At 49.3% G+C, this 22753-nt stretch overlaps 1 protein-coding gene across 1 annotated transcript in view; it reads left to right on the top strand.

The window, feature by feature from the left end:
- Wdr27 (WD repeat domain 27) overlaps positions 1–22753 on the top strand; it is a 103326-nt gene that overhangs the window by 43945 nt on the left and 36628 nt on the right. Inside the window, exons 14-21 of the mRNA XM_052169276.1 lie at positions 900–978; positions 2679–2756; positions 5984–6081; positions 7942–8031; positions 13021–13142; positions 14656–14789; positions 18019–18116; positions 18851–18972. Coding sequence (XP_052025236.1) covers positions 900–978; positions 2679–2756; positions 5984–6081; positions 7942–8031; positions 13021–13142; positions 14656–14789; positions 18019–18116; positions 18851–18972 — 821 coding nt within the window. The remainder of the gene's footprint in view (positions 1–899; positions 979–2678; positions 2757–5983; positions 6082–7941; positions 8032–13020; positions 13143–14655; positions 14790–18018; positions 18117–18850; positions 18973–22753) is intronic.

Genomic DNA, 22753 nt, shown 5'->3' with positions numbered 1-22753 from the left:
TGCCCCTCCCCCCACGCTGAGGAGTAAGTTATTAAACTCTTGAATTTGTTCTGTGAGGCAGGCAGCCTGCCCCTGTTCGCATCGTGGCTTTTCTTGGCGGTCCCCTCAGTGGAATTCCTGTTAGTCTGTGTGCTGTGGCCCAGTCTGTGTGTTCTTCCTACAGGGACCCTGTTCTGGACTATATTCTAAATGTGCTTGACACATAAGCTATTATCTGGGCATGATGCCACATGCCTTTAATCCCAGCACCCGCGAGGCAGAGGCAGGCGGACTTTTGTGGGTTTAAGGCAAGCCTGGTATACTGAGTGAGTTCTAGGAGCCTGGACTGTTACACAGAACAACTCTGTCTAAAACAAAAATAAAGCTGGGCGGTAGTGGCGCATGCCTGTAATCCCAGCACTCTGGGAGGCAGAGGCAGGTGGATTTCTGAGTTCGAGGTCAGCCTGGTCTACAGAGTGAGTTCCAGGACAGCCAGGGCTACACAGAGAAACCCTATCTGGAAAAAAACAAATCCAAAAAACCAAAATAAATAAATAAATAAATAAACAAACAAACAAACAAACAAACAAACTAAATCAAAGCAAAGCAACAAAACAAAAAAGGGGGGGGAGAGAGAGAGAGAGAGAGAGAGAGAGAGAGAGAGAGAGAGAAGCAAAGAGACAGCAGAGCCCCACATAACGTGCTTAGTTTAGTTTGCAGTACTTTTTCTGAACCTTTAACCTTTTTGATGCATTTCTGGCTGTTATTCAGTGGCTTAGCTTCTGGATGGAGCCTCTTCATTTCAGAGGTCAGAGGTCATTTTGATTGACTCTTCCTGGTTTTGGGCGACTGTTCTTTTTTCCCAGGACAGTGAATTGTGATAGTAAGTGTATGCTGTTCTTTCACCCCATGTCATACAGCTGTGAAGAGTGTCGTGGAGGACAGGCCCCTGGTTTTCCACACTAAAGTCAGGTCATCTGGCTACACATCGGCACCACAGTGAGTATAAGCCTTCATGTCTTCTGTGTCAGTGACAGCAGAGCCGCAGGCACACCATTGGAGTGGGGTTTAATAGAGAACTGATACGCCCTGGGTTCCCACCTGAGCATGGGGGGTAGGGGCCTAAGGAGGGTCAAATGTGGGCAAGAGCGCAGAATGCCACAGTCAGCACAAGGGCAGCATCTGTACAGCTAGTGGTTGTTAAACGCCTACTGGCTTTCAATCTCCACTCAGGCCCTTGTGTTCTCGTCAAGTCATAAGGTCGGCTGTGCTAAGGACGTGTGTGAGAAGTGGAGACGGCTGATACAGTAACTCCATGTAGCACTAAGGCCTGGCAAACGCCTTAAATTTTTTTGAGTTCATTCACTCTCAAGTTTGTGACCAGTCCCTCCATCCCTCCCTTTCATAAATACAGCCCGTCCAGCTTCTATGCGTGTTTTTAGGGCTGTCCAGTCGGGATTGTATAACCTATTAGTAAAGTCATCCTGAACCACAGACCTTTGATGAGAACGGCTTTGTTCCCATGCTGGGGTGTAAACTCAGGATAGTTAAAACATGAAGTAGCAAGTCTGACAGTGAGGCTCGGTAGAGACCAGGAAACAGAGCATCATGTCAGTGGGAGATGGGGCCGCCAAGTCTCCAAGTCCTCAGTCCTTCAAAAGCCTCAGATCTCTCGGGGCAAATCTGCTTTCCTTTATAATGTGTAGTCACACCGCTCTCTTATCTCAGAGCCGGACCTTGTGTGATGTAGCTCACGATATCAAACCTAATCCTTTAACAGTAGCCATAGCTGCTCTAGAGTCTGGGGCTCCAGTGGGTCTCCTGAATGTGGAGCACGTGGCAGGGTAGGCTGAGGTCTCCGTCCCTGCTCAGGACTCTCCCTGGCCTCGGACCGAGGTAGGTCATCCCGTATGCCACTGCAGCTCCGCTGCCCCCTCGGCCCTTCCCTATCTCACCATCTTTCCCTTTCCCCAGTGACAAGTGTGACTTCTTGTCTGTTGTGTCGACTCAGCCCAGGGCAGCCTTGGCTCCTCAAACTGAGTAGATGGCAGGTAGATAAGAGGAGGGATGGGTAGAGAGATGGATAGATGGAGGGGGAGATCACGGCAAGGAGAAACAGATGAATTGCCAGGAGGATGAGTTAGTCACGGGCGTGTCACAGGGGTGGTCTGCTCACCACATGAGCACCAGGATAGCTATGACTACAGCCAACACAAAACTGTGAATCTACTTAACACCGCGTGAGATTTTAGTGTGTTGAGTTTTGTAAGTTCAATTGCACACTTTTGAGGATGAAGTTCACAGATGACAGTGTGGCCCCGAGAAGGCAGCCCCTGAGAGGATGATGGTGGTGCATGGATGGGTTGGGTGGCCCGGAAGGTCATGCTGTAGGACAAGAGTGCAGCGTTCTCATCTGTAAGGTCATGTGGATGATGGTGGTCCTGAGGCTGCCCCAGCATGATGAGCCGAGAAGCATTAGACACGGTCACTAAGGAGAACGTGTGTGGCGTTGTGACATGTCTGAGTCAGAGAACGTGCCTGTTCTCCTTAGAGCCCACGAAGAAGAGGGGGCAGCTTAAAACAATGATGTAAGTTCGTACATGTTTAATTTTTCCTTGTAAAGCATAAGTATCTTAGGAAATGTAGAGTCCTAATTGGTGAGAGTTATGTATACATTTGTGTGTATGTTTTCCTTCCAGTATGGTGATGTTTTCTCCAAAGACTAACATCAAACATAATAACAAGAGATCTTCAAAGTACAAGGACAGGTACAAATGGTATGTGATCGAGTGCGTGCTCTAGGTTGAAGCAGCTTAGCAGCCTTCTTATGTGATTAGATAATCTTAAAGACTATATGTGAAATTCTTAAGACTAGATATACGTTCTTCGCTACAAGTATGCCACTGACACACATCCTTCAAATCATATATGGTTGATTCATTTGAGTAGTTTTTAGACAGTTTGCTCTTTTTTATTATGTTATTAATTTTGAAGTAGTGAATTTTTGGTAAAATGCAGTTGTAGGAAAACACTGTATTTGATGGCTGACCCCCCCCCTTCGCCCCCCAGAAGCATTTCAGGCCACAGAGGGGACAGCGACAGAGCTACTGCTGCTTCTTAGAGGTCATGGCTGGTTCGTTGACCTGGATGTACTGCAAATAGCCCGAATGTCTGTGAAGAGGGTGTGGGCCTTGGGTTGTCTCAGGCTGACCTTAAAATATATAATGCAAAAACAGACTGTGGGTTGCCTAAGTTAACACTCACTGTAACATACCCCACACCCCCTACTATTTATACAGAAACGCTGCCTGGAACGCTGAGTGTCTGCGATTGACTTTTGTCAATTGCACAGGTTACCAGCCTCACCGTGTGACATTCAACACGTGTGTTACTGCGTTCCCTGATGGGCCTGACCTGCTTTATCCACTGCTCTCACTAGGCCCCTCCCAACCGCGAGAGTCCTCACTATTCTATGTTCAGGCCAACTTTTTAATTTTTAAAAAAGCTTACACATATGAGCGGGAGCAGACAGTAGTTGAGGTCCCGTGTCCACACATGAGCAAAAACATACAGTATTTGCAGTCTTGTGTCTACGTGTGAGTGAGGACATATGGCAGTTTTGGTCCTGTTACTGGCCCAAGTAAAGATATTAAAATTGCTGGATCCAAAAATCTTGATGGAATTCTTTTAAGTCACGCCCACCTTAAATCTCCCCTAACAGTGGAGCAGCGTCTCTTGTCCTCAGTCTCAGGAGTATTTACTATCGCTTGTTTGGTTCGGTTTGAGAATTGTAGTCTTAGATTGGAATGACACTGTACATCACATTAACTTGTATTAGCCTGTCGTCAGGATACTGAGTTTTTTAATGTACTTTCTGCTGTTAAGAAGAATATATTCATAGCATTTTAAATGTGTTCTTGATATTCTAGATAAGAGTTCAACCATGCATATTGACATTTTTCCTAAACATTTTTTTTTCCTTTTCTTGACCTAATGGAGTGTTTAGTGTTTCCTGGTTGACCCTGGGCCTCTTCCGACTAGTTTCTCCAGAGCATAGGGAGCCTGGTTTGCACTGGGCCGGTTCCTACTGTGATGAGCCTGCGTTATATATGAGAAATCTTTTTTTTTTTTTGTATAATTATGGCTCTTGTGGGAAGAAGCAGCAAAAAGACATGGCTCTTAAAGGTCATTAAGGTTTAAGAAATGGTATTTTGCCTGTAATCCCAGCACTTTGGGAGGCAGAGGCAGGCAGATTTCTGAGTTCGAGGCCAGCCTGGTCTACAGAGTGAGTTCCAAGATAGTCAGGGCTATACAGAGAAACCCTGTCTTGAAAAAAAAAACAAATAAAAAAAAAAAAAAGAAATGGTATTTTTAGTGCTTAAAATTATATTTTCAAAAAATAAAAAATAGAACGGCATTTTCTTAGGATGCAGTTTCCAGATGCCAACAGGTGAGTGCTGCTCTCTTGCTGGAGGTGGGCGGGGGCCGCCAGCTTGTGCTGGATGTGAACGTGTGACAAACACAGGCAAACCAGGCTCCCTATCTTCAGAATAGTATCAAGGGAGCCGGCTAGATGTGCCCTTCCCTCTCCTAGTGACTGATTCTGCCCTAGCCCTGTAGCAGGCAAGCCCCCTTTACATGTGGGAACCCGGAAGAGAGGGGTGACAGGACCGGCAGGTTGCCTGAGGACAGTGGGCCTTCCTGGTGCAGTGAGTCCTCAGGCTGCAGGTTGCTGAGGCCCTGGTAGACTCTGCTCTCTCTTCAGTGCTGCCCACTCTTGAGCCCCTCCCTGTAGGCACCTGTGCCCTTCCCTCGTCAAACTTGGTTTTCTGTAGAATGCAATTTTTTCATGGCAACTATTAACTGATTGTAGATTATCTGAATATAATCATTCCCAACTTAAGGTGCTGTAATTTATAAATTTTCATCTTTATGGGTACAAAAAAATCAATACACATTCCACATAACCCACTCTGGTTTTGGACTTGTATGTTTTCTGAGTAAGCGGTGTGAGTGCAATTCTTTCCTGGGATTCTGAGCAGTGCCTTGAGGTGCGACTTGCAGTGAGCCACCGGGCAGCCGGTGCCCAGTCTGGCATTGTCACTGCTGTGCTTTGGATGCAGATGCTCAGTACGGTGCAGGGGCGCCCCATGCCTGCCATGGGAAGCCTTGGATCAGGTCTTGGTGCCTGTGCTGAGCGTGTGGGAGTGTCTGCATACGTTCACAGAGGGCGAGCCTGAGCCCTGCAGATCTCTAGTGAGGTGTGCAAAGGCCATTCTTGGCTTAGGGCATTTCCAACTTATGATTTTTAAATTAATTAATTTTTATTTATTCACTTTACATCCTGTGCACTGCCACCCTTCTTCTATCCCCTCCCCTTCTCCTCAGAGCAGGTGCCCCCCCGGGTGTCTCCCACACTGGCACATCAAGTCTCTGTGGGGCTAGGCATATCCTTTTCCATTGAGGCTGGAGAAGGCAGCCCAACTAGAAGAACATATCCCTATCCCACCATGACTCCACTGTAAGTTGAAAAATACCTGTAGTTAGTATTATGATACCAACTCATAGCTGTGTGGAACCAGGACCTTAGAAGATAGCTTAGTGCTTAAGAGTGCTTGCTATGCAAACGAGGGGGCCCGAATTTAAATCCCTAGCACCCACATAAAAGCTGGGCATTCATGCTCACAAGCACAGTATTGAGGGAAGGAGACAGGAGGACCCTGGAGATTCACTGAAGAATGACATCTGAGGTGACCTGTGACCTCCTTATGCACATGCGTGTACATGTGTGCACACAAATCCACAGATACATGTCTTTTTGACAATACAAAATACAAATCAGTTTTAAAGAATTATTCATGATTGTGACTTCTAAGTTTAGATAGATTTTTAGTTTTAATTATATAAAATGATATATTTACAAAAAGGGAAATATACTTAATTTGTAGTTTATTTCTAATCTTACTTGAAATTGTTTCTTGTTTTTTACCGTGACTTTCCTTAGTAAAGAGTACTCTCTGGAGAGTTTCCTGCCCAGCAGTCTCAGCAGACAGGTTGCAGTGGCCCGGGAGCCTGTCGCTGTGAACTGCCTGCAGTTCTCAGGTAAGCCGGCCTCCCCCGGGAGCCACCTGCTCAGCTCACCTGCAGCCGGCTTCTGCCTACCGCCCCAGCATGAATCTTGGCTGATGTGGTCTGGATTCTCGAGAGGGACGGAACTGATATAATGAAAATATATTTAGGACTTGAGTGGCTTAGAGGCTGTGGTCCAGCTGGTCTGATAATGTCCATCTCCTGACCGAAAGGCCAAGGGCCCATGGGGCCGGAGGTGTCGGCTGGTCTTCAGGCTGTGTTGGAATCCTGAAGAAGCAGGTTCTAATACCAGCAAGGGATGTCTCAGCAGCAGGGTGGATGAGGCTGCCAGCAACAATGAGGGGCAAAGAGGCAAAGCTTCCTCCTTTCGGGGCTTTTTATGTGGGCGGCCACCAGGCGTGGTCTAGATCCAGGGTGGGTCTTCCTGCCACAAATGATCCCATGCAGAAAACGGCACGGGTGTGCCCATCTGATCGGGTTTTAGTTGACTCCAGATGTGGTCACGCTGACAGCCAAACCAAGTCATGAGGTTGGTACTGATGCCCTGTAGCATGCTTGGGTCTGCAGAGGAGCGAGACCGCAGTTGCACCTGATGATGGCTCTCAGACTTCTGTGATGACCTCTCCTCACAGACAGAAGCTAGCGATCTGACCACAGGGGCATCACAAGGTGGTCCTGACGCTGGCCTGTGAGCCGCGTCCCTTCCTCCGATGGACCATGACTCGCGACTTCCCCGGTGCTGCTGTGTTCTCGAGGCATCCCCCTGCCTGCCTTCCTGGAGCTCCTCGTGGGCTCTCACACTTTTCCTGATACAGTGTCTGAAGGGAGTGAAGTTCTTGCTTGTGAGTCCCCGTGGCTTCAGGAAGGCAATTTCAGGTGTCAGGCTACCCTTCACCTTCTTCACTGTTTTTGGCGGGTCCCCGAAAAATTCAAATGTATTACTCTGGCTCGCAGAACTCTGCTTTTCAGATAATTCTAGGCAAATACTTTTGGAAAATCTAATATGCAGTTCTTGTCGGGGATATTTTGATACTTGCTGTTTCCTTCTATGAAGTCGCACATTTGGTGACAATGCCTCAACTTTGGCGGTTGTGAAAGTGCTGTCACTGTGTCTGCAGCCTGGGCCTTGTCCCTTTTATTTTTCTTTTGTGAGCAGAAGGCTGCGATGGTGTCGGTGACAGCTGTTTCTGTGAGGTCTGGACAGGACGGTGTGATGGTCCCGAGGAAGGGTCCGTTCAGGGCCTGGCCCTGGGGACGATAGTGTGACTCCTGAGGAAGGGTTGGTTCAGGGCCTGTCTCTATGGTGGACAGTGTGGCCGTCCTGAGGAAGGGTTGGTTCAGAGCCTGGCTCTGTGGTGGACGGCATGACGGTCCTGAGGAAGGGTTGGTTCAGGGCCTAGCTCTGTGGTGGACAGCATGACGGTCCTGAGGAAGGATTGGTTCAGGGCCTGGCTCTGTGGTGGACAGCATGACGGTCCTGAGGAAGGATTGGTTCAGGACCTGGCTCTGTGGTGGACGGCATGACGGTCCTGAGGAAGGGTTGGTTCAGGGCCTGGCTCTGTGGTGGATGGCATGATGGTCCTGAGGAAGGGTTGGTTCAGGGCCTGTCTCTATGGTGGACAGCGTGGCCGTCCTGAGGAAGGGTTGGTTCAGAGCCTGGCTCTGTGGTGGACAGCATGACGGCCCTGAGGAAGGGTTGGTTCAGGGCCTGGCACACTCCTTGGGAGGGAGGCCATGAGAAAGGTGAGTGGGCCTTGTTCTGTGCTGCATCAACTTCTTCTCTATGTGAGAAAATGACCTTTTACCTAAATGTTCTCCACTCTGTCCGTTGACCATGTTATGGTTTTATAGAGTTGTTTCTTTTTTAAACAGGGGATGGACAGCAGCTGGCCTGTGGCTTAGGTAACCACCTGTCCCTGGTCTTCGACGCCAGCCTCTCTGGAGCACCAGCTGCCTTCTCAGGTTTCCTTACTTTTGAGGGATGGGAAGGGGTGGGGTGTCCTCCCCAGTGCATGAGCTCTCTGACAAGACGGCCAGCTGTGGCCAGGGCCTTCATGGGCAAAAGCATTTGAACAGTTCTGGTCAGTGAAGTGCATTTTGAAATTTAAGATTTTAGTGGATATTTAATACACTAAGCAGCTCAATACCTTTAAGAGCAGCCACGTTAAGTTGCTACCGTGGTAACTTCCTAACTGACACATAAGTTTTTTCTGGTTTTACAGCCATCAATTCTTAGCTCTTCAATAAGATCTTGGAGCTGCTCTAGAAATGTATACTTGCTAGATATTTTTACTGAATACAAATACACACATAAAATCCTTTGACTTCTGTCCATTTGCATTCTATACCCGCTTGGGTAGCAGTGAACAGACACTCTAAGGGTTGCCTAGGAGTAGAGCACAGACATGGGTGTCCATGAAGTACTAAGACGGCAAATGGGTCAGGACCAGGTAAGGTCACGCTTATGACCTGATGTGCCCTGTGGCCCGTGTGTGTTGGGTCCCTGGCCTGGCTTGAGCTGTTCAGTCTGCATTAGGATCCTCAAAGTGCCCAGGGCGGTTTGAAAGAGAAAAGGAGGATGCCCCCAGTAGATCTGCAGTCATCCATGATGGGCTTGTCCTGGGATGTGCCTGGGGAGTACCAGCTTCCAGCCTCCTGTGGTAGATCTAGGGACCAGGCTGTGACCGTCCATACAGAGCATCTCTGTATCATTCTCCCTGGTCCATCGCGTGTGCTGGTTTTCAGATTCTAGGTGGTGCAGTCTAGGATGCGAGCTTATGCTGTGGTGAGTGGAAGATGGGTGAGGGGAGTTATCCAGCTCTGAGTGGGCCATCCGCCTCTTGGGGAATGGTTTCTCACTGTTTGCACCCTGACCAGTTGTAGGTCTCTGTGTCAGTCGTTGCCTGTTGAGGACGGCAGTGGATGTGCTGAAGGTTGAGAGGCGCACTAGTCTGTGGATGTACGAAGGTTACGTCATCAGGAGTCAGTGTAGCACCATGGCCATTCAGCAGAGCACGAGCACTGTGTTCTCCCCTAGGACCTGTGTCTACTAGCCACAGGCTCTTAGCCATGATATTGGTCTCCGGTATGGGTTTCAATTTGTGCACAGGCCTTAAATCCAATCAGAAAATAGTTTATCACTATTATATTCACACCACTATTACAGTGGCCGTGTCCCGTCAGGCCCATTGCAGCATTCCGAGTTTGAAGCCAGGTACAATTTATAATAACTTGTCTGTGGTAGCATGCACAGCACCTCTCAGTACTGTGGGAGCCAGTACTGAGCCTCTGAGCACTGTGGGAGCCAGTACCGAGCCTCTGAGCACTGTGGGAGCCAGTACCGAGCCTCTGAGCACTGTGGGAGCCAGTACCGAGCCTCTGAGCACTGTGGGAGCCAGTACTGAGCCTCTGAGCACTGTGGGAGCTAGTACTGAGCCTCTGAGCACTGTGGGAGCCAGTACTGAGCCTCTGAGCACCGTGGGAGCCAGTACTGAGCCTCTGAGCACCGTGGGAGCCAGTACTGAGCCTCTGAGCACCGTGGGAGCCAGTACTGAGCCTCTGAGCACCGTGGGAGCCAGTACTGAGCCTCTGAGCACCGTGGGAGCCAGTACTGAGCCTCTGAGCACCGTGGGAGCCAGTACTGAGCCTCTGAGCACCGTGGGAGCCAGTACTGAGCCTCTGAACACTGTGGGAGCCAGTACTGAGCCTCTGAACACTGTGGGAGCCAGTACTGAGCCTCTGAGCACTGTGGGAGCCAGTACTGAGCCTCTGAGCACCGTGGGAGCCAGTACTGAGCCTCTGAGCACTGTGGGAGCCAGTACTGAGCCTCTGAGCACCATGGGAGCCAGTACTGAGCCTCTGAACACTGTGGGAGCCAGTACTGAGCCTCTGAACACCGTGGGAGCCAGTACTGAGCCTCTGAGCACTGTGGGAGCCAGTACTGAGCCTCTGAGCACCGTGGGAGCCAGTACTGAGCCTCTGAGCACCATGGGAGCCAGTACTGAGCCTCTGAGCACCGTGGGAGCCAGTACTGAGCCTCTGAACACTGTGGGAGCCAGTACTGAGCCTCTGAGCACTGTGGGAGCCAGTACTGAGCCTCTGAGCACTGGGAGCCAGTACTGAGCCTCTCAGCACTGTGGGAGCCAGTACTGAGCCTCTGAGCACTGTGGGAGCCAGTACTGAGCCTCTGAGCACTGTGGGAGCCAGTACTGGGCCTCTGAGCACTGTGGGAGCCAGTACTGAGCCTCTGAGCACTGTGGGAGCCAGTACTGAGCCTCTGAGCACTGTGGGAGCCAGTACTGAGCCTCTGAGCACCGTGGGAGCCAGTACTGAGCCTCTGAGCACTGTGGGAGCCAGTACTGAGCCTCTGAGCACTGGGAGCCAGTACTGAGGTACTTACCACCGGTAGGGAGGTAGCTTCAGGTGCCAGCCAGCTTCACTCTTTATAGTCGAGGACCCAAGCACGTGGTGTCTTTATCAGCAGGGTCTTACCGGCAGTTTCTGGATGGTAGACAATAGCATTGGAAATGGCCTGTAATGTTTGGGGTTCTGTGGGACCCCAGCGGCCAGTAAGTCCAACAGTGGTAACCATTCTGGACTCTGGGCTTTCGCCTGTTAGTCTATGGTAGCTTTTGTCACCTCATTAAAGAGTAGCTCCATTTAAATCCTTCTTATATGTGTCGTATACATTTTTTTAGAGACAGGGTTTCTCTGTGTAGCCCTGGCTGTCCTGGAACTCACTTTATAGACCAGGCTGGCCTCGAACTCAGAAATCTGCCTGCCTCTGCCTCCCAAGTGCTGGGATTCCAGGCGTGCGCCACCACTGCCCTGCAATTGTAGTATACATTTAAGGTATACTGACTTTGACAGTCGTAGGCGTCCATGTGAGGTTTTCATAAGCTCGTCAGTGGCAGTCCCCCTCCTCTGCTCTGCGTTCCCAGCCCCGCCCCATTTAACGTGCCCTTCACCTCTTTATACCATTTCACTCGCTCTCTGCTCCCTGCTCCCTTGAAGCCCCGCCCCAGGGCCCCTTACTAATTTCCTGGCTTCCATAGGAATTCCAGATGAAATACAAGTATTGAAAGAGTCAAAGATAATACCCATGAAGTAGAGAAAAACATTGGAATGTTGGTGTTTCCGAGTCTGGGTTGCCACACTCAGGACGATTGTTTCCATCCATGTCGATTTTCCTGGAGATTTTATAATTTTGCTTTTCTCAAGGGCTGAATAATATTCTATTAAATAAACGTACTATGTCTCATTGTACGTAGGTGAGCTGGTAGATACCTGGCTGTTTCCTGTTCTGGCTGTTATGAACAGAGCCGACAGAGAACACGGACGAGCAAGCGTCTCTGCAGTAGGACATGAGGTCCTTTGGGTGTGGAATGCTATAGCTGGATCAGGCAGCACTCGTTTTCCAGTCTTTTGAGCAACTTCCACACAGGTTTTCACAGTGCTCCATGTGGTGTTCGCACAGTAATGAATGTTCTTTGGGCATTTGAGAGGTCCTTTGTGCTTCTGTGAAAAATGCCAGAGCTCAACGCAAGAGGGCAGCAAAGCCATTTGGCATAATTTTTCCGCGTGGTAACTTTTTGCTCTGTTTTTGAGGTCCCATTTCAGAGTAGCATCCTACTTACAGTACTTTATGGCTTTCCATTTCTGTTTTGGTGGCTTTCTGGCCAGTGTGCTCGGGTGATACTGATTCACAGAATGCCCTTTCAATTGCAGTGTATGAGTTCCCGGGCTGAGAGCAGCCTGGGCGGGAGGCTCCTGTTAGTGAGATTCTTGTCAACGTTGTGGTTCCTTACACTGAAGATTTTACCACAGGGCCCCCTGGGGTGGAATGTGATGGTTCAGCATGTCTTCAGTCACTGATGCTCTGCGTATGCCTGACGCTGCAGCCTCCAGTTCCCCTTCTACCGACTTCCACTGGCTCGCCCAGGGAAGAGCCCGTGATGCTGTCTCCAAGTTTCTGCTTCTGATTCCTTGGGTCTTTCACAAAAAAAACTCAGGTGGCTGTGGTTTCAAGCTTGCTTTGTGGAGACTGTAAGGGCAAAGGTGGCATCGGGAGACAGCGTGTTCCTTGTCGGAAGGAGCCGCATAACGGAAGGCCCGTCCTACCTGCCTGTGGGTTTCCTAGCAGGTGCTGTCCACTGCGGTGCTGGCACCTGCACAGGCCAGCACCCAAAGCAGCCATTGGTGAGGCCAGATGATCAGAGCATGCCCACACATCCTTAGTGAGTTCTTCTGCTTTCTCCCTTTAAAACGGAAAGAAAAGGCTTAGTTATACTCATAGATTATCACAGGGTCCAGAGACCTCTGTACTCTCTCTTAGAGCACTACTTCTTATACTGTGGTATTAGAACTTCCTCCAACCTGGGCACAAGGAGGCAGAACTTTAGAAAGGCCTACTCCATAAGCCTCATCAGTAGGCTTTTGTATAGAGTCTTTTATAAGCACCACTTGTCAATAAAAAAGCTAATGGCCAGTGAGCTGAGGCAGAACACAGCAGGAAGAGAGAGGATTCTGGGAAATAGATATAAACCAGCAAGTAAATGAACACAGAAATGCTGAGAGAGACACTGAGGAGCCAGGAAAGGAAAAGCAGGCTAGGACCAAAGGGGGTGGGGTGACCGACTAAATGGTAGACAGAATAGTTTAAATGGGTTAAATAAGTTATGAGCTAGTCAGGAAATGAGCCAAAGCTTATGGCCTAGGTATTTAATAATAAATAATTAGTCTCAGAGTCATCATTCCGGAAGCAGAGGCAAGGAAAGAAGAAAAACCTGAATTTTCATTTTTTAAAACACCCTTAACGCAAGGTTATCTGATGCTAGACGTAGTCTTTTAGCCTGGCAGCGAGAACCTGCTTCCCTTATTCCTTGAGCAGACGCAGCTCCGGCCTGTTCTTCTACAGCAGAAACTTGGCTTCTCTTTATCCTGAATACCTAGGTCACGATGGAGCTGTGAACACTGTCTACTGGAGCCATGACAAGAGGTGGTTGCTGACTACAGGCCGAGACCGGACACTGAGGGTGTGGTCAGTTCACAGGACAGAACTCACACTGCTTTTGGTAATGTGTACGTGAGCACCTGTGTTATGGTGGTCAGTGATGTCAGACAGAAGTCTTAGTGACCCTGAGTTATGGATGGTCACAGCTGTCTGTCTCTCTGGGGGAGACCAGCAACAGATACAATGAGGATCTGTTTTACTACAGTAGACACACGATGGTGGAACAGTTTCTTCCATTCATTCACATGTGAAATGCATGCATATATAATACATAGTAACGCACTCTTGGTGTGTGATATGTACATTGACACGTGTAATATATATTTACATTTGTTATGGTGTAAAAATGGCAAAATAGCCACAGTCAAGCACAGCTAACTTTACCTTAGTTCATTGTTCTATCACAGAGGTAATAATGATGGTCTGGAGGATGCTGTGAAGTAGCGTAGTGATTGGATGTGATAGCATGTAAGGTTGTTTGGAAATAGAGTGAGAAAGGAGAGACAGGGCACGGAACTCTCACTACTAAGGTAGAGAGAAGAGAGGATGCTAAGAAACCTCGCTTCTGTTCATGAATTATGACCTTATGAACTGCAAGCATATAACCCGGAGGCGGTGAACACTTTAGACATTCAGAGAGACTTATGAGATTTAAACTTAACAGTTTATGATAGTGATAGATATTGTGCTTCAAAAGCTTGACCTTTTCTTGATCTAGAGACCCAAGGGTGCATGCAATACTATTTGGTAATGCTGGGCTGCACATGCTCAGTTGGGGATGACCCACATTTTATGACACACACTCTGCAGGGTCTGGATACTAAGCTGAGATGCTGGATGGTTGGCAAGTCATTGCATTAACAATGACCACAGGCAGGTGTTTTGTCACAGGACACCTTTGAAGAGGGCAGATGGGCAGATGGGCAGAGGGCAGATGGACCTGTCAGGGTCAGTGCCCTCATTGGAAGTTTTCAGCAGCACCAGAGGAATGAATGTCCTGTGACAGGGATCAGTGCTGGTCTCTGTGTGGGCTTGATTGCATGAGACACAAAGTTGGTCTTCCTTTAATATTAAAACAAAAGGGTCTTTTACATACTGGCGGGTTACCCTGGGGTCCGGGGGTGTCTGCACTCTCCTTTAGAGCCCTGCTTCTTAGTTATTCTGTGCTTCACATCACATCCTGTGCTTCAGCCGTGCTTGACTACCCTTGATCTTCAAGGCTTCATTTCCCCCACTGTTCCAGTCTTCTGAGCCAGCTGTCTGACACAAGCCTGTAAGCCCTGATCAGGGAGGCTGAGGCAGGACGGATGGTCCTCATTTAGAGTCGGTGTGAGGACAGCATGGGTCACAGTGAGATTCAGTCTCAAAATTCCTTTACCTCCAGATTTTCAAATTTTCTTCAAATAAGCTTGGGCAAGGGTCAGAAAGCAAAATCAGCACTGTGAGTTGGCTGTGACAAGACATGTTCAAGATGAGGACAGTGTGTGTGTGTGTGTGTGTGTGTGCATGTGTGTAATGTTGGGGGAGAGACTGCTAGTGTGCCACTGGGTTCTCACAACTGTTCTGCCTCACAGGCTCCAGATGCTTTTCCCAAGCCAGTAACATCTGCACAATTCTACTACATGGATAATTTCATACTGCTGTCTTCTGGCCCTGAATTCTGTCTGCTGAAATACCACATTGACCTCTGTAGGGATGACATACGAAGGTAGGTAGCTTTGAGCCTTCCTGCTCTGATCCCAAAGAGCCAGCCCACTTCCCATGCTGCCCCACCTGCCTCTTCATTCCTAGAGACATGAGCTTTAAAATCTTAAACTTAAAAGAAACAAACTTTTGCAAGAGGGAGTTTTAGTTATTGGCGTCGCAGTTCCCCTGGCTGTAGCACACACTTCTCTGCACTCTTCCCTTTCGTTCACTGATTTTGCCCTGACCTTCACCCTGCCACTCCACACGAGCAGGGGCCAGTGTTGCCTGCAGGAGTTCTGAGGGCATGTCTGCCTGGGCCTCTATCTCCATGGGCAAATGGAAAGATGAACAATAAGTGTTAAGTGTTAAGTCGCTGCTCTAACGTAGGAACCCTGGGAAATGTAATTCATGGTTTAACAGTGGTATTCACATTCTGTAATTCAGTGTAAATACTGAGAAGCCACGTAGAAGACTTTCTAATAATAATGAGAGATCCTTCCTACTTAAACCATGTTTTAGTATAAAGATGGTTGTGTATTAAAATGTCTGGCACAATATTCATCAAGAGACTTTTTTCCTATTATATTTACCACCTTATACAATCAAACGTGGTGTTTTCCAGTTTTGTTATCATTGGAAAGCTGTTAACAGCACAGGTAAAACATGTCCTGATGAGTGACTACGTGTGCCTACCAGGACTCATCACGTCTCTGGGGCACCAGCACCGCCCAGCCCTTCAGTGCTCCTAGGCAGGGCACTCCATGTCATCGTAGTGCGGTGAGATGACCCAGGCTAGAGTGAGGGCTGCTAATTGACTGCTGCATCCTTTGACCTCATGTGCCGGGCCAGAGTTGCAATGTCAGAACCAGGGTGGAGCCAAACCCAACCTACGTCGTTCACCCTGCTTACCCCAGCCACCCATCATAGCTTTCCCACCTCAGCCACCATATCCTACTTTATCCCATCCCACTCTCCCCACCCCATCCCATGCTACCCCACCCTGCCCATCCTATCATCCTACCCCATGATACCCCATCCCATCCTATACATCCTACCCCATGATACCCATCCTACCCCATGCTACCCCACCCCATCCTACCCATCCTACCCCATGCTACCCCATCCTACCCATCCTACCCCATGCTACCCCACCCCATCCTACCCATCCTACCCCATGCTACCCCGCCCTACCCATCCTACCCCATGCTACCCCATCCTACCCATCCTACCCCATGCTACCCCACCCCATCCTACCCATCCTACCCCATGCTACCCCATCCTACCCATCCTACCCCATGCTACCCCACCCCACCCTACCCATCCTACCCCATGCTACCCCACTCCACCCTACCCATCCTACCCCATGCTACCCCATCCCATCCTACCCCATGCTACCCCACCCCACCCTATCCATCCTACCCCATGCTACCCCCACCCCACCCTACCCATCCTACCTCATGCTACCCCATCCTACCCATCCTACCCCATGCTACCCCATCCCATCCTACCCCATGCTACCCCATCCTACCCATCCTATCATCCTACCCCATCCCACCCTATCCATCTTACCCCTGCTACCCCATCCTACCCTACCCATCCGATCCCATGCTACCCTATACTACCCTGCCCATCCTACCCCATGCTACCCCACCCTTACCCATCCTATCCCATGCTGCCCCAGCCCACCCCATCACATTCCATCCTGTCCTACCTCATCTCATTCCAAAACAGAAAGCACTTCCTACTCTAATTGGCAGCTGCTGTCAGGACCACCACAACTTAAAGTAGAGTGAAGTGGGTCCCAACAAAGCCTTCCAGCCATTGGTGAACTGCTGTGTCAAACTCTTGGTTCTTTTCTGTGATCGGCACTGTAGGCTTCAGTCTGCCAGAGTTTTACTGCTTACCTGGTTAGGTAGACACAGAATAAATAATCCAAACTACAGCTCGGTTGGTGGCAATACGAGCTGGAGCCAGGGCTTCTACATGGTGTGCTCTCACTCCGGGAAGATGGCTGAGGGTGCTGGCTGTGTGTCCCTGCCGGGTCAGCTGCTTGGCCTTCTCTTAGGTTCTTTTTCTTGTGATTGCCTCTGCTTGGCTCCTTCTGGAAAGTCTTCTCTCAGCATATTGTTTTCTAGTTTCAACATGTTTTTCTAGATTAAATGACTTCTTTCTCGGCCATCCTTCTGTGTAACTGTAAGCCAGAAACTCCCAACCTCTGGTCTGCCACCCCTTTGGCAAACCTCTATCTCCAAAAATACTTACAATTCATAGCAGTAGCAAACTACAGTTATGATGAAGCAATGAAAATAACCTTTGGTTGGGGGTCCCCACAGCACACAGAACTGTATAAAAGGGTCCTGGTGTCAGGAGGGTTGAGAGCCACTGCTGGAAGCAGTGTTTCATCGTAGCCGTCCTGGGACTGCCGGAAGCAGTGTTTCATCATAGCCGTCCCGGGACCGCCAACCTCTCCGAACATTTATTCTCAAGCGTCCTCTGAGACTCAGCCGCACTGCTCCCGTCTCTCTATGGCTACCTCTCTTATGCCTCTTCAGGCCTGGGCCTGTCTCTTGATTCCGTTGCCCCGGGGCCATCCCAGAGTTCCTCAGCCTCAGGTACAGTGAGGAGCACTTCTTCTGAGGAGCACCCCCTACCGCCTGTTTGAGGACACACCTGTCCTCACCCTGGACACTGAGGCAGCTGCCTTGGGTCTGGCCTAGCTTCCTGCGCCACCAGTCTGACTCTTGACATTCTGCCTTGCCCTTGCTAACCTGTCCTCCAGCTGGGCTGAGGCTACCCACTGGGCTACCCTACCCGTTAGTTTCCCTTGGGAAATTATTCATGATTAAGATCATGCGTCCACTAAAGAAATACCCCATGTTCATGTTATCTTTTTGAAAATAATAAAGACTAATATTTAAGATGAGATATCAACACTGTAACTGGTTGCGTGCCTATAAGGTAATAGATAGTTATTTTAGAATTAAGGAACAAGGTTGCTTTCTCATAGTTAGGAATGGGTGTTTGGGGTATATAATATGCCATTATTTACATCGAGGCATTCCTAGAGAAAAAACAACCCTAGAATTTGTGTTAGAAAATTAAGCTGAGGGGCTTGTTCATTAAATGCCGTAGTATTTTATCATGATTAAACAATGCAAAATCTTATTTTCATTTTTATGATTTTAAATGTAGAATGTTTAGTTGTAGTCAGAAGGAAAAACATTGGTTATTTCCTTTTCTCTTTCTTCCAGGTATAAACCAAAAAGCAGGTATAAGCCTATTTTCCGGCTCCCAATGACGAGTGGGGCAGACATAACCAGCCTGTCCGCGGTAAATGACTTTTATTCCCGTATCCTTCCTCTCAGTCTGTGCTGTGCCTTACACTGAGCATTGCTCTTTGGCAAAGCCCTTTCTGGGTATTTGAGAATCTGCAGGTGTCATGCTGGACATAAAGGCTGGGGGAATGGTTCTCCTTGTGGAGTGTGGGATCATTTGCAGTAATTGTAGCGGAGTAACCTTCTCTTAATAGTTAGGCGCTCCCTCGAGGAACAACAGTCTGGGCAGTGATGTAGCAGGACAAGCCCCTAAGGCGTGACTGTATTTACTGAGTCATGCCTTGTCAGTTAGTGTGTTCCTTAGTAACCTGTCACGCTTGTGATAGGCATCCTTGGATTACGTGGACTGGACTGGCACACCTCATAGCCGTGGTCATGTGACAGAGCACGGTGCTGGTCTACAGCTTGCGGTGATGAAAAGCCATAGAGGGCTGTGGGGGCCTCACCCAGCTGGGCTCTGTCTTTTCCTCTTTAGCTTACGCGGTGATCTCAGTCACTGGTGCACAGCTCCACTTTGTCCTGTACCAGATGCTCTCCCACTCACAGGCTCTGCGCGGCCTCCGCGTGGCCTCCACGCAGCTTCTTCGGTTCCCGCCCTAGCTGGGAGGCAGGTGATGTAGAGTTGTGCTGAGTATTTTCTCTGGAACTCCACAAGTCCTTTAGTCAGTCTCCATGTCTGAGTCTTGTGAGGTCCATTGTGTGCTCACAGGAGAGACTGCTGAGAGGACCCTTGACTGGCTTGCTGCAGACATCGTGCTCACAGCTGGACGGGACCGGGCTGTGGAAGTTTTTGACCTCAATGCTGGCTGCAGCGCTGCAGTGCTAGCTGAAGTCCACTCCCGGCCCGCCCATCGGATCTGCCAAAATAAGGTGAGACTCTGTATGCGTCAGTTAGAGACTCTGAGCTTCAAGTGTTTGAGCCCGATTATTTTATCATTTTACAGTTTTGGAACTGTTGCCACAGCCAACAGTAACTTTTTCTGGATTTCTTATTATTTGTTAGTGTTTTTAAATTATGTGTGTTTGTGCGTATCTGTATGGCTGCCAGTGTCCTTGGAGGCCAGAGGTTTTGAATTCTCCTGGGGCTGGAGTTGAAGGAGCTCTATATGGGACTTGTACTCGGGCCCTGTGCGAGCAGTGTGTGGGCCGGGTCTCCAGCCCCTGCAGATGCCTCGGCAACAGTGCAGGGCACTTTTTGTTCGTTGTCTTTGACTAACTGTGAATCTCTATGGCTAGCAGTGCGTCTTCCCGTGAGCTGGGGTGGGTCTGGATGCATGTGTGACGGTGGGAATGAGCGACAGTCACATACGCTACAGGCCATGGCAGTTTCCGAGTCACGGCTTCTCCCTGAGCTGTTGGACAGTTACCCTGTTTGACACATTGTGGGTTTTAAAGATGTGCTCAGAAGCATTGGAGGCCGAGGTTAACAGTCTGAGGGACTAAGTACTTTCTTAGGTTTCTACTGCTGTGATAAAATACCTTGGCCAAAAGCAACTTGGAGAGGAAAGGGTTTCTTTCAGCTTACAGTTTATAGTTCCATCATGGAAACCAGGGCAGGAACTGAGAGAGGGACCTGGAGACAGAAACTAACGCCTATGCTGGGAGGAGTGCTGTCTACTGCTTTGCTTCTCCTGCTTAGCCTACATTTTTATACAGCTCGGAGCCACCTGTCTGGGGTAGTGACACCACCCGTGGGGCTGGGCCATTGCATATTACTCATAAATCAAAATATTCCCCCACAGACTTGCCTCTGATGGAAGCATTTCCTTAGCTGAGGCTTCTCTTTCCAGATAACTCTCTACTTTGTCAAGATGACAAGACAAAACCAAAAGATAACAAAACAGCCAACAAGGGTAGTCATTGCCTAAAAGAGCATCTAAGGCATGAAAGATGCTGATTTGAAAAAGATCTGTGTATATATGTGTTTGTGGGTGAGTGTAGACATGTACACATGTGGTCTTCCAGTGCTAGGTTTGGGCTGCTTCCCACACGTTACTGGCCGAAAGGCCTCAGAGGCTTCCAAGTAACCCAGGCTGTGGCCGGTGCTTTTGACTTCCCACCATAGCTCAACAGTGAGACCCATCGCTGAAGACACTGCACACCGTGACCATGGGACCCTGTTAAATCAAGCTGGAGCTATCCTGGAAACTAACTTCCTGCTGGCTACCTATCATAGTTAGACACTATGCAGGCCACATATCTAGCAGTGGACCCTGCATGTTATAACACTGCACTGGCTGGTTTTGTGTGTCAACCTGACACAGACTGGAGTTATCACAGAGAAAGGAGCTTCAGTTGGGGAAGTGCCTCCATGAGATCCAGCTGTGGGGCATTTTCTCAATTAGTGATCAAGTGGGGCAGGGCCCCTTGTGGGTGGTGCCATCTCTAGGCTGGTATTCTTGGGATCTATAAGAGAGCAGGCTGAGAAAGCCAGGGGAAGCAAGCTAGTAAGAAACATCCCTCCATGGCCTCTGCATCAGCTCCTGCTTCCTGACCTGCTTGAGTTCCAGTCCTGACTTCCTTTAGTGATGAACTGCAATGTGGAAAGTGTAAGCTGAATAAACCCTTTCCTCCCCAAGTTGCTTCTTGGTCATGATGTTTGTGCAGGAATAGAACCCTGACTGAGACAACCCCTAAGTAGGACTTCTAGAACAAATCTTTCTTCTCCTGCCCCACGGGCTCAGAGGATGGGAAGTTGTGATGTGAATTGCTGTGCTCTGGACCTCACGTGGCCACTGCGTATAGCAGCTATGGCTACCTGCACAAGATGAAGGCACTTATTATACTCCAGAATGGATGGGAGAGGGGCATGGAAGGCTCTACCCAGGGTGAGGAGCGATTCGTGGTCGATGGCTGCTGGAAGGAGGCGATAGTGACTTGTCTGTGGGGTTGTAGCTCCTGATAGTTGCCCGTGCTCTACAGAATGCCCCACAGCCATGCACACAGCACAGGCAGCGCTAATCCAACCTAGTGGGGCATGAAGAGCAAGAACATGAAGGTGGAAGGACTACTGAGAAGGGTCGGGAGGAAGGAGAGGGTTGGGCTTGGACATTGTGCGCAATTGTGTGCAAGTGTGAAGGAGTGAGGGCAGCTCTTATGAAGGTGGGTCTGTCTTCTTTAAGAGCGCCCTGTTCTTTAGTGAGACAAAGTAAGTGCTGGCTGACTTAATCGGCTTCAGTTTCTCTTCAATGAGATCAAAATCTCTTAGATTTTATTTCAGTCTTGTGCTTAAAATGGCCTTTTCTTTCTTTAAACAATTCGTCAAATGTTTAAGTTCCATCAAATAGAGTGGGAAGGCAGTTCCATCTGTCTTTGAGATGATCTCTTAGTCTAGTATCCTCTCCTCAAAGCTTGGTTACATTTGTGTGTGCTCGTATCATCGCCTCCACCTCAGCATTGGTGTGTATCTGTGTACACGGAGAGCCATGCATGCTTGTGGGCATGTATGTGTGCACACTGCTTATTAACCTAACATATCCCTAGGCAGGCACTCTGATTGCTATTCTCCCAGGATAGATAGGTGCAAAGCAAGCAAGGTTCTTGTGGCTGAGGAACTCATACTGTCATCAGAAGAATGTATAATCACACAGACTCAATGTCCATCTGATTAAACACATGTGGACAAAGGGTAGAGAAAGAAGGGGTGGCCAGGAGTGTGTGTGTCTATAGGACCAGCGTGCAGGAAGTCCACATTGGTTGTTATGTTCTGGTGGCAAAGCAAAGGGAAGAATGGACAATGAATGACTGGAGCAGAAACATTCCCTGGGTTGGTGGACCCTGATTAGGACCTTGAGATGGACTCTGGGGATGGCAACAGCCATTGCAGAATTGGGGCACTGGGCATGAGCTTGTGGTTCGCAGCAGCCATGGACTTCAGGATTGGCTGCTGGTTTGGCTCAACGATTAGACACGAGTGGCAAGGACGCTAGAGGGAGTGTGGTGTGACTAAGAGGGTGTGCAGCACAGTGACTGAACTTGGCATCTCTCTCTCTCTCTGGGGTGGAGTCTGAGCTGTTTGCCGAGGTTGCCACCCCTTGAGGTGGAGCAGAGCTGTCACTGCCGAGTGGGAATGCATGTGGGATTGCTGGGCCTCACCTGGAGGCCTGGGCCTGCTGTGAGTTACCTGGTTGCTTCTTAGTCACTGTTCGCTTTGTGTGCTGTGCTCTGAGGTGCTGGAGTAACCTCATGAGATGGTCTGCTTGCTGTGTCAGCGTCACGAGCACAGCACGACAGGGAGAGGAGGGTGAGATGCTTGCGGTCTTGCTTACGGCTTATCTGCTGTGCTGTGGACAAGGAACCCACTCTCGGCCTCCCTGCTGTGCCACAGCGGCCAGTGCTTCTCGCGCTGGCAGAAGCAGCTTTCCTCCTCCAGCAGCCGTGCTCAGTGCTTCATTCCCTACACAGAGAGTTAGCATCATTTTGACTTGCAGTATCCACTGGCCTGGCTCTCTTCCCTTGGGTAGTGTCACAGGCCTACCCAACCCCCAACCCCCAGGCCTGCCTCCTCCAAGCTAAGAGGGTTCAGCAGGAGCTAAATCAGCCCTTCTTCAACTCTCCCAGGACACACACAATCTGGGTACGTACCCCTCCTTTAGCAGCTAAGCATTTTGTGTAGCCCCTCCTCAGAAGGCACATCTTCTGCTCACAAGTC

Source organism: Apodemus sylvaticus, chromosome 23, assembly GCF_947179515.1.
Source record: "Apodemus sylvaticus chromosome 23, mApoSyl1.1, whole genome shotgun sequence".
In the NCBI taxonomy this organism is placed as follows: domain Eukaryota; kingdom Metazoa; phylum Chordata; class Mammalia; order Rodentia; family Muridae; genus Apodemus; species Apodemus sylvaticus.
Note: the sequence above shows the minus strand (reverse complement) of the source record. Positions and strands in the feature narration are given on the sequence as shown.